Consider the following 15,438-nt stretch of genomic DNA (forward strand, 5'->3'; position numbering starts at 1 on the left):
CGAATAAGGTCCACAACAATATGGCTTTCAGGTTTGATTGTTAGAAATTGCTCATCATCTCCATTTAGCGTGGTAAAAGTTTCAAAAATAGGACATCAATTAAGTCCTCTGTCCAAATTAACATTAAAAAAAGTATTTAATTTGTTTGGTTCCATCATTATGGAGAACTACACTTGTTCATTGTTTAAGCCTCTATCCCCAATAAGTTTAATAATTTATTTTGTATAGTAATTGATTTATTCTAATTTATGATCTAAAACTATTTGAAACTGTCATATTTGAGTGCTGTGTCCTGTAGATAGTAAAGAACATTGCTCCATTCACTTGATACAATGGAAGGACCCAATACAATATTTAGCATTTAGTCGGGTGTTGTTAATTGTTGATTTATGGTTGCATTTTATGGTACCCTGAGCTCCTGTAGTAGGACTTGGAATGTAATTACTGTTGGAATATGAGTACAAACAATTAAAATGGGACACGGGATGTTTTGGGAACCCGAAAGAAGCATTGAAAAGCAACAGTAACTGAACAATAGATACATTTGTCCAGCTGCTCTTCACTCATTAGATACAAGTGTTTTACAATTGTCTTTGGGTCCCTTCTTTGGAAGACATTGGTTCATAATCCAGCTTCTGAACATCTTGTGAATTTAGCTGAAGAGAATTTATTTTGAATTTTGACAACTTAATCTGAGTTGGCTTTAAAGACATCGTGCTTCAAAGCTTGTTGCTTGTTTTTGCAGATCTCGAAGGCTGATTGTTGGTGTCTCCAATATTCACCTTAAAAACAACACTGCCCTCAATCTAAATTTACTCATGGGTACAGCAGGTTCTATACAGCAATGTCTTTCATTTGGTGCAGTAGTATTTGACAGTTTTACAAATCAAAGATGGCCTAGGGAGTGTAGTATAACATCATTAGTATCTTGGACAACCTCACTGCTTGTGCAAATATCATAGAATGGTTGCAACATTCAGCCCATTATATCTGCCCGATACAAGGGCAATTCACTGGTTCCACCATGACCCCACCCTCTACCCAAAGCCCTGCAAATTTTTCCTTGCCACCTCCTTATCCATCTCATTCTTAAGTGGTAATATCTCATCTGCAAGTAATGCATTCTAGATTCCAATCATTGTTTTAAAACGTTACTCAGGTCACTATTAATTGACTTTTATACCAATGATTTCTTGTCCTCAATCCATGCATCAATGAAAATGGCCTCCCAGTATCCACTCCATCCAAGCACAGAATAAAGAGGGAAGAAGATTAGACTTTATTGCCTTCCATCACAGTGAGGAACGTAGGGTGTCTGCTGTGGTGGATGTTTATGTTAACTTTTGTGTAGTTGTGTGTCTTGTTGCTTTTTTTTAGTATGGCTGTATGGTAAATCGAATATCACGGTAGCTTAATTGATACATGTGACAATAAAAGACCTTGAACCACCTCATTTTATGTACTTCTGCTAGGTCCCCATTCAATCATCTTGTAGTAAAATAATTGTAGCCTCTCCAATCTATTGTTCACATTGTACTCCCTCATCCCAGGATGTAGTCCTTCATCCCATTCTCTTGCATCTTTTTCTCACTCTTTGTGTGGCTTCACATCTTTCTATGAGGTGACCAGAATTAAAGAGTACTCAATTTGAAGCCAAATTACCACTTCACCGATTGAGCATAGCAGCCAGGCTTTTATTTTTCTGTGATTCTATTGATAAAGTGCAGAATTGTGCATGCCTTTTTGTTAATCACTTTCTCAATGTGTCCCACTTTCAAAGACTTGTGAACCCGTATCCTGCTGCTCTGTACCCTTTGAAGCAGAGAGCATAGCTTTGAGGTGAGAGGGGGAATATTTAAAGGAGATTTACAAGGCAAGTTTTTGAGTGGTAGATTCCTGGAATGTGCTATCAGTGGAAGCGAATACGTCAGCAATGTTTGAGACATTTGGGCAGATGTGAGCAGGCTGGGAATGTGCAGGTACGGACTATGTGCAGGCAGATGTACAGTTTAAATTGGCATTGCGGTCGGCACTGATATTATGGCTCCACGGGTCTATTCTGTGCTGTGCTCTACTGTTCTATGTTCTTCCAGAATACTACCCTTTCATATTGCCCCTTCTCCTTTCTGAAATTCCGCACCTCACATTTCCCCACATTAAACATCATCTGCCTTCCTTTGCCCACATCACCTGCTGTAGTGTATTAACTGTTGCAATTTATTCTGTCTGCGGTTTGCAATACTACCAAGTTGGTTTTTTTTTGTCATCCACCAGTTTAGAAATTGTGGCTTTCATCTACAAGTCTCGATCATTAACGCAGGTCATTAAAAAAAAAGTCCTAATGCTGATCCCTGGGACCATTATTCATTATGACCCTCTGTTACTTAGCCAACTTCTATCCTTGCTGTCAATGTCCCTTTTTAAGCCCTATGCTTCAACTTAGCTGATAAACATTGGCAATGTTTGATGAGTAGGAAATAAAGCTCCATTAAAGACTGATGCTTTCTCTTGAAAGCCGCTTACAACTAACCCCTCCAATCTTTCACGAATCATCAGTTCTTAAAATCTAAAAATCGTTGAATTATACAACATAGAAATGGGACTGGCAACCCTTCTTCCCTTCTCGCATTCTGTCTTGGTTGAAGCACTTAATTGTACCTTAAACTCCTCCATTAGGTCATCTTTCAACAGATGGTACTGTTTGTTTTTCTATTGTTTCCATAACTAAAGGTGTTATCTGAAACTTTTCCACATCTCCACCCAGCCCTTCACCCTACACTTAAGTAAAGTTCCTAAAAGTGTAAAAACAAAATGATGTAGCTTAACTAAAATTTCGACATATTTATCATTGCAACAAAAATTTAAATTTCTATTGAACTAGTTAGATATCCCAAGTTTTTGAAAGGTGCATACTAAATGCTATTTTAATTGCTATCTCTAGTCTAAAATATCAAGCATTTGTATTTTGGAACTTTGGAATCCTTCCTGTTTGAATAACTAATTTTCACATCAAGTATATAGTTACTCGTTGAGCAATAATCTAACTCCATTGATTCTTTGAGTACATGCCTTCGTTTTGCCGAGCTTATTTTCCACTGCCGCAAATTGTGTGCTGCTTTCTGCTCATTCGAACACGATGCACAGAAATAAGTCCATAATGAATGCCACCTATCTGAAGAAGGGTCTCAACCCGAAACGTCACCTATTCCTTTTATCCAGAGATGATGCCTGACCCGCTGAGTAACACCAGCTGTTTGTGTCTATGAAAATCACCCAGCCTTTTTTTAAAATAAATTTCACTTGGCCAACCATTTTCCAGAAAAAAAATTACTTTTAACTTTGGAATGGGTGCGTGTAATTTCAGAGCTATATCTTTCCCTCTTAATTTCTTTTAAGTTCCATCAACTAATTGTACTGAAGGCAATGGTAATCCTCCACCTTGACAATTTAAAAAGAAACTCTCCATTATCACCATTTGCTTTTCATGGTTAATTGGCTGGGTAAATGTAAAAATTGTCCCTAGTAGGTATAGGATAGTGTTAATGTACGGGGATCGCTGGGCGGCGCGGACTTGGAGGGCCGAAAAGGCCTGTTTCCGGCTGTATATATATGATATGATATGATGATGTGTGTAATCAAACTCAAACATCTTGCCACCGACTATTAAAGAAATTTGAGGTGTCCCTCAATATCAGGGTATGCCAGAGCTTTACAGCAAAATATTTTAAATCTGTAGTCAAGTAGCAGCTAATTTGTGTACTTTGGCACAAGAACATTAGTAGGGGTGAGTCATTTCACTCGGTGTGCCCACTGTGCCATTCAGTAAGAACATGACTGCCATTTTAGTTCACCACCACTTTCCTGATATATTATGCAAGCCATTGAGTCTTCACAGCCTCCTTGGATAGTGAACTTGAGTATTCTGTACCTTCTGGGAGAAGATATTTTCTCTCCATCTTTGTTTTGAATGGCTAATTTTTTTACTTTGTTACTCTGGTTTTTAGGAGTTTCTCCATCAACATAGGCAATTATTCCTCTTCCCCAGCTAGCCTCTCCTGTGGGGTTCCACAAGGCTCCATCCTAGGCCCCATTCTCTTCTCTCTATACATGCTCCCCCTCAGCCAAATCATTCAAAGGCACGGCATTTCTTTCCACTGCTATGCGGATGACACACAGCTTTATCTCCCCCTGAAACCCAACAGCCGGTCAAATTTAATCAGCCTCATGCACTGCCTTGAGGACATAAAATGTTGGATGGCACAGAACTTCCTTCAACTAAACGAGAGCAAGTCTGAGGTCATCCTATTCGCCCCCCCCCGACTCCATCAAAACGATAACGGGCAGCCTTGGAAGCCTATCCTCCCTAGTCAAACCGCATGTCAAAAACCGTGGCGTGATATTTGACTCTGCATTAAAGTTTGACAAGCAAGTCAACGCTATGGTAAAAGCCAGCTTCTTCCAGCTTCGTACCATAGCTAAAATCAAACCATTCCTCCAATTTGACGACATTGAAAAAATTATTCACGCATTCATTTCCTCCCGCCTAGACTACTGCAACTCCCTATACACTGGGATCAGCCAATCATCCCTGTCCCGCCTGCAATTGGTCCAAAACGCTGCAGTGAGACTTCTGACGGGTACCTGTAAAAAGGACCACATCACCCCGATTCTGGCCTTTCCACTGGCTCCCAGTACGGCACAGAATCAACTTCAAGCTCCTCCTATTCACATACAAAGCCCTAAACGTGCTTGCCCCCCTCTATATCAAAAATCTTCTAACCCACCACTCTATCTCCAGGTCCCTCAGGTCGGCCGATTTGGGGCTACTCACTATCCCGCGGTCTAGGCTTAAGCTCAAGGGTGACCGCGCTTTTGCGGTTGCAGCTCCGAGACTGTGAAACAGCATCCCTCTCCCCATCAGAACTGCCCCCTCCATCGACTCCTTTAAGTCCAGGTTCAAAACCAATTTCTACTCCCTCGCGTTTGAGGCCCTCTGAGGGGGCGCTGTGAACTGTTTATGTATGTGCTGTTATGTTTGTGTGCCATTGTATGTTCATTTCTTAGTACCTGAACTGATGTACTGCACTTTGGTCAACGTGGGTTGTTTTTAAATGTGCTATACAGATAAAATTGACTTGACTTGACTTGACTTGGTTCCAAGCACTCCAAATGGAGAAACATTAACTCTGCATCTTTTCGGTCACCGCTAAGAATTTTGCTCATTTTGATAAGATTGCCTCTCAGACATAAACTGCCAAGCGGGTAGACTTAACCTGCTGCTTTGTATAACGAGCCCGCTAGCCTAGGAATTTGAAGAGACCCAACCTGAAAAGTCATTTATCCATGTCCACTAGAGAATCGGCTTGACCCGCTGCATTATGCTAGCACTTTGTTTTCCAAGTCTAGGAATTAATCTGGTGAGCATTTGGATCACTTCCTCTATAGTATTAATAGGTAGGGAGGCCAGACTTACACATCATACCCTAGAAGTGATCATGTCAGATCTCTGAATACTTGGAGCTAGATGCCACTACTCTTGTACGTTGGTGCCTCACTTAGTATGTAGGATGCAATCCCAAGGATAAGGATACTAATGAAATGAGCATGGAGAGAGATGTGTTGTTGGTGACGGGAGCCTGGTACAAAGTCTACTGATTGGATGACAAAGTGTATTAAAAGTCAGAACACTGGGTAGGCTAGGCCGGATGTGGGAGTATTCAGATCATCGTATAACAAGCTACCCATTTCTGCCTTAATTGCTTGCTGTGTGTGCATTCTAACTTTCAGTGGTTCATCTATAAATACACACCAATCATTCCGGAATACCACTATTTTTCAATCTTCCAGTGGATGACCTTGAATTGTTCTAATGGCCATTTGTTTAGTCTGAATATATACCTCAATTTCTCTGTATCCTTCTCAAAGCTCACGCTGCCACTCACCTATGTACATATTGCTTGACCCACCCATTCATATCCATGTCATTAATACAACTAAGACAATCACTTAACACTGGAGCAACTCGGCGGGTCAGGCAGCTTGCCTGGAGAAAGGAATAGGTGACATTTCTGGTCGAGACCCATACGTTGCCTATTCCTTTTCTCCAGAGATGCTGCCTATCCCTTTTCTCCAGAGATGCTGCCTGACCCACTGAATTACTCCAGCCTTTTGTGCTTATCTGCAGTGTAAACTAGCATCTGCAGTTCCTCCGTACACATCATTAATACAACTTGTGAGGATCTCAAACCATTAACCAAATTCTTTTGAGTTAGTTATATCTTTAACTATTGGACAAAATTCTGAGATCTACATTCTTATTCAAAAAATACCATGGAATCTTTTGTACCACAGCCTTCCCTGAGAGGGAAGTTGAAACCTCAATTTAGTGTCTCACCTAAAAGATGTGGTCTTTAGCAGGGTAGCATTTTTACTGAAGTTTTTAGGTCACAGCTTTAACCCACAGCACTGTAATACTGCATGCCTTAGTTTTGTCAACAACACACAACGCGCTGTGCATCTATTGAAATTTGGGTTTTAAACAAACTTTTCCCTTTTAATCTGGATATTTCTCAATTCCCTCAAAGAACTCAACTAGTTATGTTGAGAACCTAGACACAAAATGCCGGAGTAACTCAGCAGGACAGGCAGCATCTCTGGAGAGAAGGAATGGGTGGCGTTTCGGGTCGAGACCAGACCGAAACATCACTCATCCCTCCCCTCCAGAGATGCTGCCCGTCCCCTGAGTTACTCCAGCATTTTGTGTCTATCTGCAGTTCTTTCCTACATAAGCTGAGAACCTGTTCCGTAGACGGTCCACAAAAGGTGGTCTTGCAGCTTTTAATTTTGTCCTCTTGTACAGATTCTGCCTGCACCCTTCTGAGTCCACCATGGTGTGAATTTGGAAATTGTTATGTTAATGCTGCTCATATAATGAATTCTGACAGACCACCATCTTGTAACCATTGTTTAATTTGAGCCGAGTAGAAATTGCTAGGTTTTTACCTTCCTGCCCAGGGGCTGACATGCAGAATTGATCTAAAATATTTGTACTTGCATGCTCTGTTGCTGAATTCCAACCTAATTCTAACTTTCGTAACTAAATTAACATGTGGAATTGTCCTATGTGATATTATTATTAAATGTCTTATCTATCATACCACATCCTACGGTTTGCCCATAGACTGATGCAGAATCGGACAAGAAAAGGCATGGGATTTGTACATGTAATTCACGTACCTACATTTTAAATTTTTTATCACTGCTGTTTCAGTAAGCTGTCATAAATGTTAGTTTAAACAACATGTTGCATTTTTTGATATAGAACTCATTTTAGACCCCACACGACTCTTTAAAAATTGAGCATTCATAAAAAAAGGATTGTTCCTCTGCTTCTCACTGAGTGTAAAAATTCAAATCTTAACTACAAAATTGGCCAGTATCATTATTCTTCTTTTAAATCTCATCATCATTCACTTCACTTCTCTTGTCTGCCTTCCTGACTCCTGACTACCATGCTTCCATTACTTCTCGTGAATCTATCACCAAGTTTTTGCTGATTCTGCTCAGTTTGAACACTTCAAAAATTGAACGTTTGCTAATTTAAAATTTCGGTTGAGGTACCAGTGAACCTGCTACCTTTTAGATCTTGCAAATATTACAACAGATGTTAGTCATGTATTGCTGGGTATTTGTATCACTAGCTACTCCTGCAAGCAAATTGCAATCTAGAGCATTTGTTTAACTTCTTTGGTAGTGATATGACCCTTGTTGCGTCTTTTATGTACCATTGCACGTGCCACCATTTGAATTCGCTTAAACTTCTGAAGCTGATGACTAAAGGCATAGTCAAAGAATAGAGGTCATAGCTTTAAGGTGGGAGGGGCAAAGTTTAATGGAATTGTGGGGGGCAACTTTTTTTAATGTTGGGTGCCTGGAATGCACTGCCAGGGATGGTGATAGAGGCACATGATATTGGCATGTAAGAGGATTTTAGATTGGCACATGGATGTGGAAGGATATATAAATCAGGTATAACCAGAGGAAATTAGTTTAGGAAAATAACTGCAGATGCTGGTACAAATCGAAGGTATCACAAAATGCTGGAGTAACTCAGCAGGTCAGGCAGCATCTCAGGAGAGAAGGAATGGGTGATGTTTCGGGTCGAGACCCTTCTTCTGAAGTACAGTACAGGAACAGGCCCTTCGGCCCATAATGCCCATGCTGAACCTGCCCATATGGCCCATGCCATATGCCAGGTTAAACATAATATCCATATCTTTCCATTCCATGCATATTCATGTGTCTATCTACCAACCTCAGAAGTACCACTATCGTACCCGCCCCTTCACCTTAACGCTATGCCCTTTTACTCTTTGATATTTCCGCAGTGGGGAAAAAGTTTCTGACTGAATATAGTGTCTCTGCTTTTCATAATTCTATCAGGCCTCCCCAAAACCTCTGACTTGGCAGAGAAAACAATCCAAATTTATCCAACCTCTCCTTGTAGGTAACGCCCTCTAATCCAGGCAGCATTCTGGTAAACCTCCTCTGCACCCTCTCCAAAGCCTTCACTTCCTTCCTTTAATGGGGTGACCAGAACGCTATATGATGCTCCAAATACGCTCATAAACTCCTGTACAACTGCAACATGACTTCCTGGTGTTGTACTTGCTGACAGTTGACGACAAGCACTACCTTTACCATTCTGTCTACTTGTGTTGCAATTGTAAAGTAGGCCATATATTAGTAAAAACAGGAAATAAATCTGTTTGCATTCCACAACAGAACTGAATCTTAAATTTGTATATTGGTGTTACTTGTCTATATCTTTGTCATAGTGACATTGATTCCAAATAATAAGTTGGGAAGTTGGTGCCTCAAAAATGCAGATGCTGGAAATCCAGAATGAAAAATAAAATTACTATCAACTTTCAGCTGGTCTGACAGTATCAGGAGAGAAAAAATGAAAGTTAACATTTTGAATTACTACATGTGTGTTTCTTATATCATTTTGTTGACTTGAATTGGCTCCATTTTGCCTAGCTTTTCCTGAAGCTTTAGTGTTCTGGCCTGAGATAGAGAATTCTAGAATGATAACTGAGGATTAGCTACAGTAAGGGATCCACCGTGTATAATTTACAACCCATAATAGACTAAACAGTGAAAAACTGTTGTATGTTTTTAGGTGCCGTTCAAGTTCCTGCAGGTTCCTTTATCAGGGCACCTCCTTGTCTGATTAAAGTGGAACTAAGCGACCATGGAGAACGACCAGCAGCAACCACTGCACAGTTTCTTACCCCATCAACTGTGGCTTCAGTCATGCCACCTATTTTGGCACCTCCACCCCGTCGCCCACCTAAACAACACAACTGTCCTACTTGTGGAAAGAGCTTCTCCTCAGCAAGTGCTCTCCAGATTCACGAACGCACGCATACTGGTGAAAAGCCATTTGCATGCACCATCTGTGGAAGAGCTTTTACAACGAAAGGAAACCTCAAGGTAACTTGTTCAGATTGAAAGAAAAAAAAAATGCTTCAGTGCATGTTAAAAGTCTAAGTATTGGCCTGGATTTTAATGGTTAGTGGCAAAGGAATGTTGCTTGCCGTTCACCTGGCTGACAGATGCCTACAAAGATTTCTCTAGTTTCTGGGGCCGATCTGTACTAATCTGACATCCAGTCCAGAAGCCTCTGAAAATAACCTTTGCCATCTGAACAAGGTAAGACACAGCAAGGCTCTTCGACTACTCAGATTGTAGTATTTTTCACTTGAAATGCATGGAGCCTAAACCAGGATGTATAATTAGGAAACAAGTTAATTGTACACCATGTAAAGGAAGTAAAAATTACATGAACTTAGACTGAACATAATTTTTAAAATTACATTTTAACTTGAATGAATTAACTGCTGAAGGATTGAGAGTCCACTCTTTAAAATGTCATTTTCCCAGTTAATCTTCTGACAGTCATGCTCTTTAAAAATTCACTTGCTTCTGAGTGGACTATTGACAGTGCATATTTAGTGGGCAACTTGAGAGCAAGTACCCAAGTTCATATCATTATAATGATTTCAACGTGGTCTCAATCATTACAATGAATTTTGGTGTTGAGCCTCTCGGCACAGACTGTTACTGTCCAGCAAAGAAGCAGGTTATTTCTAGCGGTAACTCTGGATCCCTGTTTTTTTTAAAAAACTGTGCATGTGGATATTGTAGATGTTGCTGACAGATTTTTGACTTGGCCCGAGCATTTCCTCAAAGTCCAGATAAATTCAGGCAAAGCTAATCTGGTACTCAAGTATTTTTAATAAAGATTTTGGTCAAATTTCTACCAATATTTCAATATGTGCTACCTAAGGTGGTGCTGGGCAATATAGACAGAAGTCACAGGTTTGATCTCTGGTTTGTGCTGCATTAACTGATCTCAATGCAGTTGTGGGAGAAGACTCGGAATTTGCTTCATTGCTCCTGTTCTTGGTGAGAGGGGGAAGTAATGCAGGTGTTGCTGTTGATTGACACACTCCAGCACTGGCCACAGAACAAGTGTGAATGTTGGGTGAAGAGTTATGACCCTTTCCCTCCCTCCCTCCCTCACTTGACATGTAGTGAGCCTTTGCAGAGAATTGGGAAAGTGTATATCATTGGTGAGAACTGCCAATTTGAAACTAATGAAATGTAATCACGACAGAAACATCTTGAGTGCATGCTTTTTAGGAGGGAGGGGAAAAGTATATTTTTGCAGAGGTAACTCGTAGACTATTATGTTGGTTGTTTCTAATTGGGGAGTGACTTTTGCTGAAACTCTGCACGTGCGCTGGATAACTGAACCACTCTGTATCTAAAATGCGTTTTGCTTTTTTGTTTTGTAGGTCCACGTTGGAACTCACATGTGGAATAATTCGGCTAGACGTGGGAGAAGACTTTCACTAGACAGTCCAATGATACTGATTGGCAATGACCCAAAGAAGATTTCCGAGATGTTCCCGAGGGATCTAATGGTTCCATCAATGAATATTGAACCAAGTGTCTGGAGCCAGTACGCCACCGTGCTTACCAATGGCTTGGCTTTGAAAACCAACGAGATCTCCGTGATTCAGAATGGTGGTATCCCTCCCATCACAGTTAGTGTGGGAAGTGGATCTGTTGTATGCACCAGCACTGCAGTTTCCAAAATGAATGCATCCCAGTCTGGCATCAACCCAGCAATTACTGATGCGGAAAAACCTAGCTCTAAAGATGTTCCAACACCTCACTTCTCCCATTTTGTGGAAGAAAGCAAAATAGCTGTTAATTAATGACATTCTGTAGCAAATGTGCAGAGTAGAGTAGGTTTTAGACTTAGGTTTTATGAAAGAAACAACCACAGACCTCAATATGGCTACTATTTTCATATAATCCCAAAATATGTAAAATAGATTTTTTTTACTGTAGCTGTCTCTAACAAAACTGCTGGGTTTCTCCCTGAATTTATGTTATGAGTACAATCATTGCTTTGCAAATTTAGTGTATAAAACTCTCTGGGATTTATCTAAAAAAAATAAAGCGGGTCTTGCAAAGTGAAGCGTTTACAATATTGACTTGAGTTTACAATATTTGAAGTGTACAGCCTCTTTCTCATGAATTTTTACTGCAAATTCCTTATGAATCCAAAGATTGAAATAAATTCTGTAACTAGTGATAGTTTTGAAATTAGTAGAAATTGAAATGAATCATTTCCATAAACTACTATAGATATGTCTTTGCGAATGTGTGTAATTTGTATTTTGCTGTTTATACATTAACCATTTATGCGGGTAACTGTTCTAGAATGTCAATTGGTGCCATTTGTCTAGAATTTGATGAGGACTGATCCATCAAAAAAATATCTTGAATGAACTCTTGTTTTAAATAAAATCCAAGAAAACACGATGCCTTTATAGGACGATGTACTCAATAATTTTTTTTTCCTTGTTTATGTTGTTTGGGATTCCCAATCCAAGATTATATTAGCTACTTCCTCTGATGCTCAGCTAGAAAGACCAAACAATTATTGTTTTGGCAATACAAGTGAGGTTAACCATGATGGGAATGTAGGAATAAATGAGCTGTTTTTCCCCCACCCCCGCCCCCTCTCCCCCAAGCAAAACACTTGGGTGCAGCAATAGAATTCACCTCACTGCATCTAATCTGGAGAGGCACAATAGTCTTGATCAGACCACTGGTATTTTTCAGTAACTTTGTACATAGTGATTCGGGGAGGAAGTGTGAGGCTTGGCTGCAATGCCCTCCAGAAAATGATCTTACACACAATAACAATATAGAATGCCAAAGGGACACATCGTGGTCTGCAGGCATCTACAGAATTAAGATTTGGCATGAGTTGTTGCATCAGGGGAAGACATTAAAAAAATGCAGGCAAAACGAATATTTATGGTAAAACACATCCTTTACTTTCCGTGACATGAATTGAAACGAATTAATATTATTTCTGCAATAACATGAAAATAATGCATGGTCTTAGATAAATTAATAATCGACATGTCATTTGGTTTCAAAGAGTGGGTGGGTGTGAGGAAAATGTCATGAGGTGAAACTCTTTAGAAACCCAGTCATTTTGATATGAAATTCATGCAATTGGCTGGTGAGATCTTGAAGAACTTGCCAACTACCTATGTTAATAAGGATAGTGTTTAACCTTTTATGTAAAAAAATTACAAGTGATAATTAAATTTAAGAACATCCAACACAATTAAATCTGAACTTGCCTTTCTCTTTTTAATACTGATAAAACAAGAGTGCATTCTTGATCAATTTAAACATATCCTGGTTAAAGCCAGGTAACGTGTTTAATTTGTGGATGGTACACCATTTGTGCTTTAGCCAAAGGAGACCCACTTGTAGCATATGAGGGAAGTGGGGAGGGTGGGCCCCAGAACTTGAAGTAATTTTGTTAACTACCTCACTTTCTAATTTACTTGTTTTTATGTTTTGTTTTGTTTTGGTCATATTGGTTACTTTTTGTAGAATATGACCAATTTTTGTAAAATATGAACTGGCTTGAAGTAGATGCCTTGTGCAGTTGGACACCAGTAAATGGACCAAGTTTGTTTTTCTTTTGTTGACAGATTGGAAACATTGTTTTTTAAAAATAAAATTCTCTTGACCTTTTCTGCGTGCTATAGTTTAACACTGAATGTACAACTGGAGTGCTGAACAAAATGGACACCGACTGCCTTTTGGCTTGCAGATGGAATAGTTTGGGATTTAGAAGAATGAGTAAAATTTAATTGCCTACGTGGAAGAGTAAGCTACCATTTCTGTGCAGTGTTTTCTTTGGAAGATTTGAAATGACTGCTTCACTTTGGCCTATTTTGATTTCAGTTTCATGGTGCTTTCGTATGTAGAGGACTGACATAGGGTAACTGTGAATCTACAGAATCTAAATGGTTTACATGAAAAATGGATTTTTGTTACATTATGTTGTCTTGAATATGCTGTCTTTTCATGAATGTTTTAGCAACTTTCTTTAGTACATCTGAATGTAAACTTGATTCTTTCTGGCATATGGGAATAAATGCAGGATAGCATTGTCACAATCACAGGTGTTGTTATCTTTGTTCGTAATGACTTAAAAAGCTCAACTATAATATTCAAAACTGTGATCAATATTTTCCGCTGAGAAATAATTATAACTTTCTAAGCACAACATGCCAGCGTTGTTCCTTTATATTAGCCGATCTCTTTTAATAGTTTTAGGAACACTCCAGTGCGCGTGTGTGTGTTTGAAAGGAGTGGGAGAATAAGAGAGGGAGATCATTAGCAAGGGTTGTATTTCATCACAAATACTGCACCTTCTAACAAGCTCCGTGCATAAGGCCATAAGGTGAAAGTGAATGCTTGCCTGATCTTGGTCTCTTATAGATATCATGCAGGTAAATGTTCCATTCATAAAGTCAAGAGCACAGATCAGCTGTAGGTTCTGATTAAATAAGACCTGCTACTACTTATAGAAACATGTCTATTCATTGTGATCACTGAACATTTTGTTAATTTTAATATGTTGAATATGGTATTACATCAGAACTATACATTTTGTCAGACTTCATCTTCATGAGCACAGAAAAAAGTTTTCTTGCAGCCACTCTTTGCAGAATTCAAATCTCTTCGGCTTAACTATTTTGTGGTAAAATTAAAATTAATTATTGGGTTGAAGTGTGGATTCTGCACGTGTGGTTGAGATTTTCTTATTGCATTTACACAATATCATTTCTGTATTCCGTATCATTTACAGAAATGTTTGGCTCCCATATTGTATATTATCCTTTACTCTTCAAGTCAGTAATAGTTCTAAATAACAGTTGTATTGTAATAGAACAAATGCAGGGATGAAGTAAATGTAATTCACTCTGTAAATATGTTTTCTACTAATAAGGAAATTTTGATTTTAACGTTTTGCTTTGGTTTTTAAATTAACATGAATGGCATATTACATCCAAATTCCAAGTACCAACAAGATTAAATAGTGCTGCATTCATGAAAATTGCAAATATTCTGATGGAGCTAGGTTTCTCTATTTCAATGAATTAATATTTTTAAAATTTGCCACGAAAGCAATTTATGTACATTGTAGCTATTAATTCAATGTCGGTCAGTAATTAATGATATATTAAGTCTAACTTTTGTTCGTTTAAGGTCCACTCGACCTTTTCTACACTGGCCATGGTTGGAATGGTGCTCCCAACAATGAAACACTTCACTATTTCTGTTCACCGCCGTTAAAAATCATAAAGTTATTCCTCCTCCACCAGAACCTCCCAAGCTACATTTGCAATCTAAAGTATAACTTTTCATTCTATCATTTCAGTAGTGTTCAGAATAGGTGCCTAATTTTTAACAGCTACCATTAACGTCTGGTTTTCTTCCCTCTTGGATAATCTGCCAATCTGGAGTGCAAATAAATCAATTTAATACATTCATAAACTTGAGTACAGGTGCAGCTTTTGACTAAATATGCAATTAATCCTGTTTTTTTTTTGTCCACTTACAAATTTAGACCCGGGTAACACTTTAAAACCCAAAATAACAAGTTTAAAAAAATTAATATGTGACCAAGAATATGATATGGTGATACAAAATATAACCTCTTTGTTGGGAGATGTTTTATTGATGGGATTATTCTATGGAGATTAATGGGTTGATAGTTTTTATTCCTGTTCTACACTCTACATTCTACGTACAGGTGTCAGACTTACGGGGAGAAGGCAGGAGAATGGGGTTAGGAGGGAGAGATAGATCAGCCATGATTGAATGGCAGAGTAGACTTGATGGGCCCGAATGGCCTAATTCTACTATCACATGACCTTATGACCTCATGGAGGTCATCTGTTTACAGTTTCACCGATGCCACTCTAACCCCTGTACCTTTTTGATGTAGGCCATTGTTCAAGCCAGACTCTTAGAATG

The 15,438-nt window shown here is 39.1% G+C and overlaps 1 protein-coding gene across 1 annotated transcript in view; it reads left to right on the top strand.

The window, feature by feature from the left end:
• The window catches only part of sall4 (spalt-like transcription factor 4), a 42,143-nt gene extending 28,613 nt beyond the window's left edge, over window positions 1–13,530 (top strand). The window contains exons 3-4 of the mRNA XM_078418992.1: window positions 9,185–9,498; window positions 10,866–13,530. Coding sequence (XP_078275118.1) covers window positions 9,185–9,498; window positions 10,866–11,291 — 740 coding nt within the window. The 3' untranslated portion in view covers window positions 11,292–13,530. The remainder of the gene's footprint in view (window positions 1–9,184; window positions 9,499–10,865) is intronic.
• Window positions 13,531–15,438: the final 1,908 nt, after the last annotated feature.

Source organism: Rhinoraja longicauda, chromosome 22 (assembly GCF_053455715.1).
Source record: "Rhinoraja longicauda isolate Sanriku21f chromosome 22, sRhiLon1.1, whole genome shotgun sequence".
Lineage (NCBI taxonomy): Eukaryota > Metazoa > Chordata > Chondrichthyes > Rajiformes > Arhynchobatidae > Rhinoraja > Rhinoraja longicauda.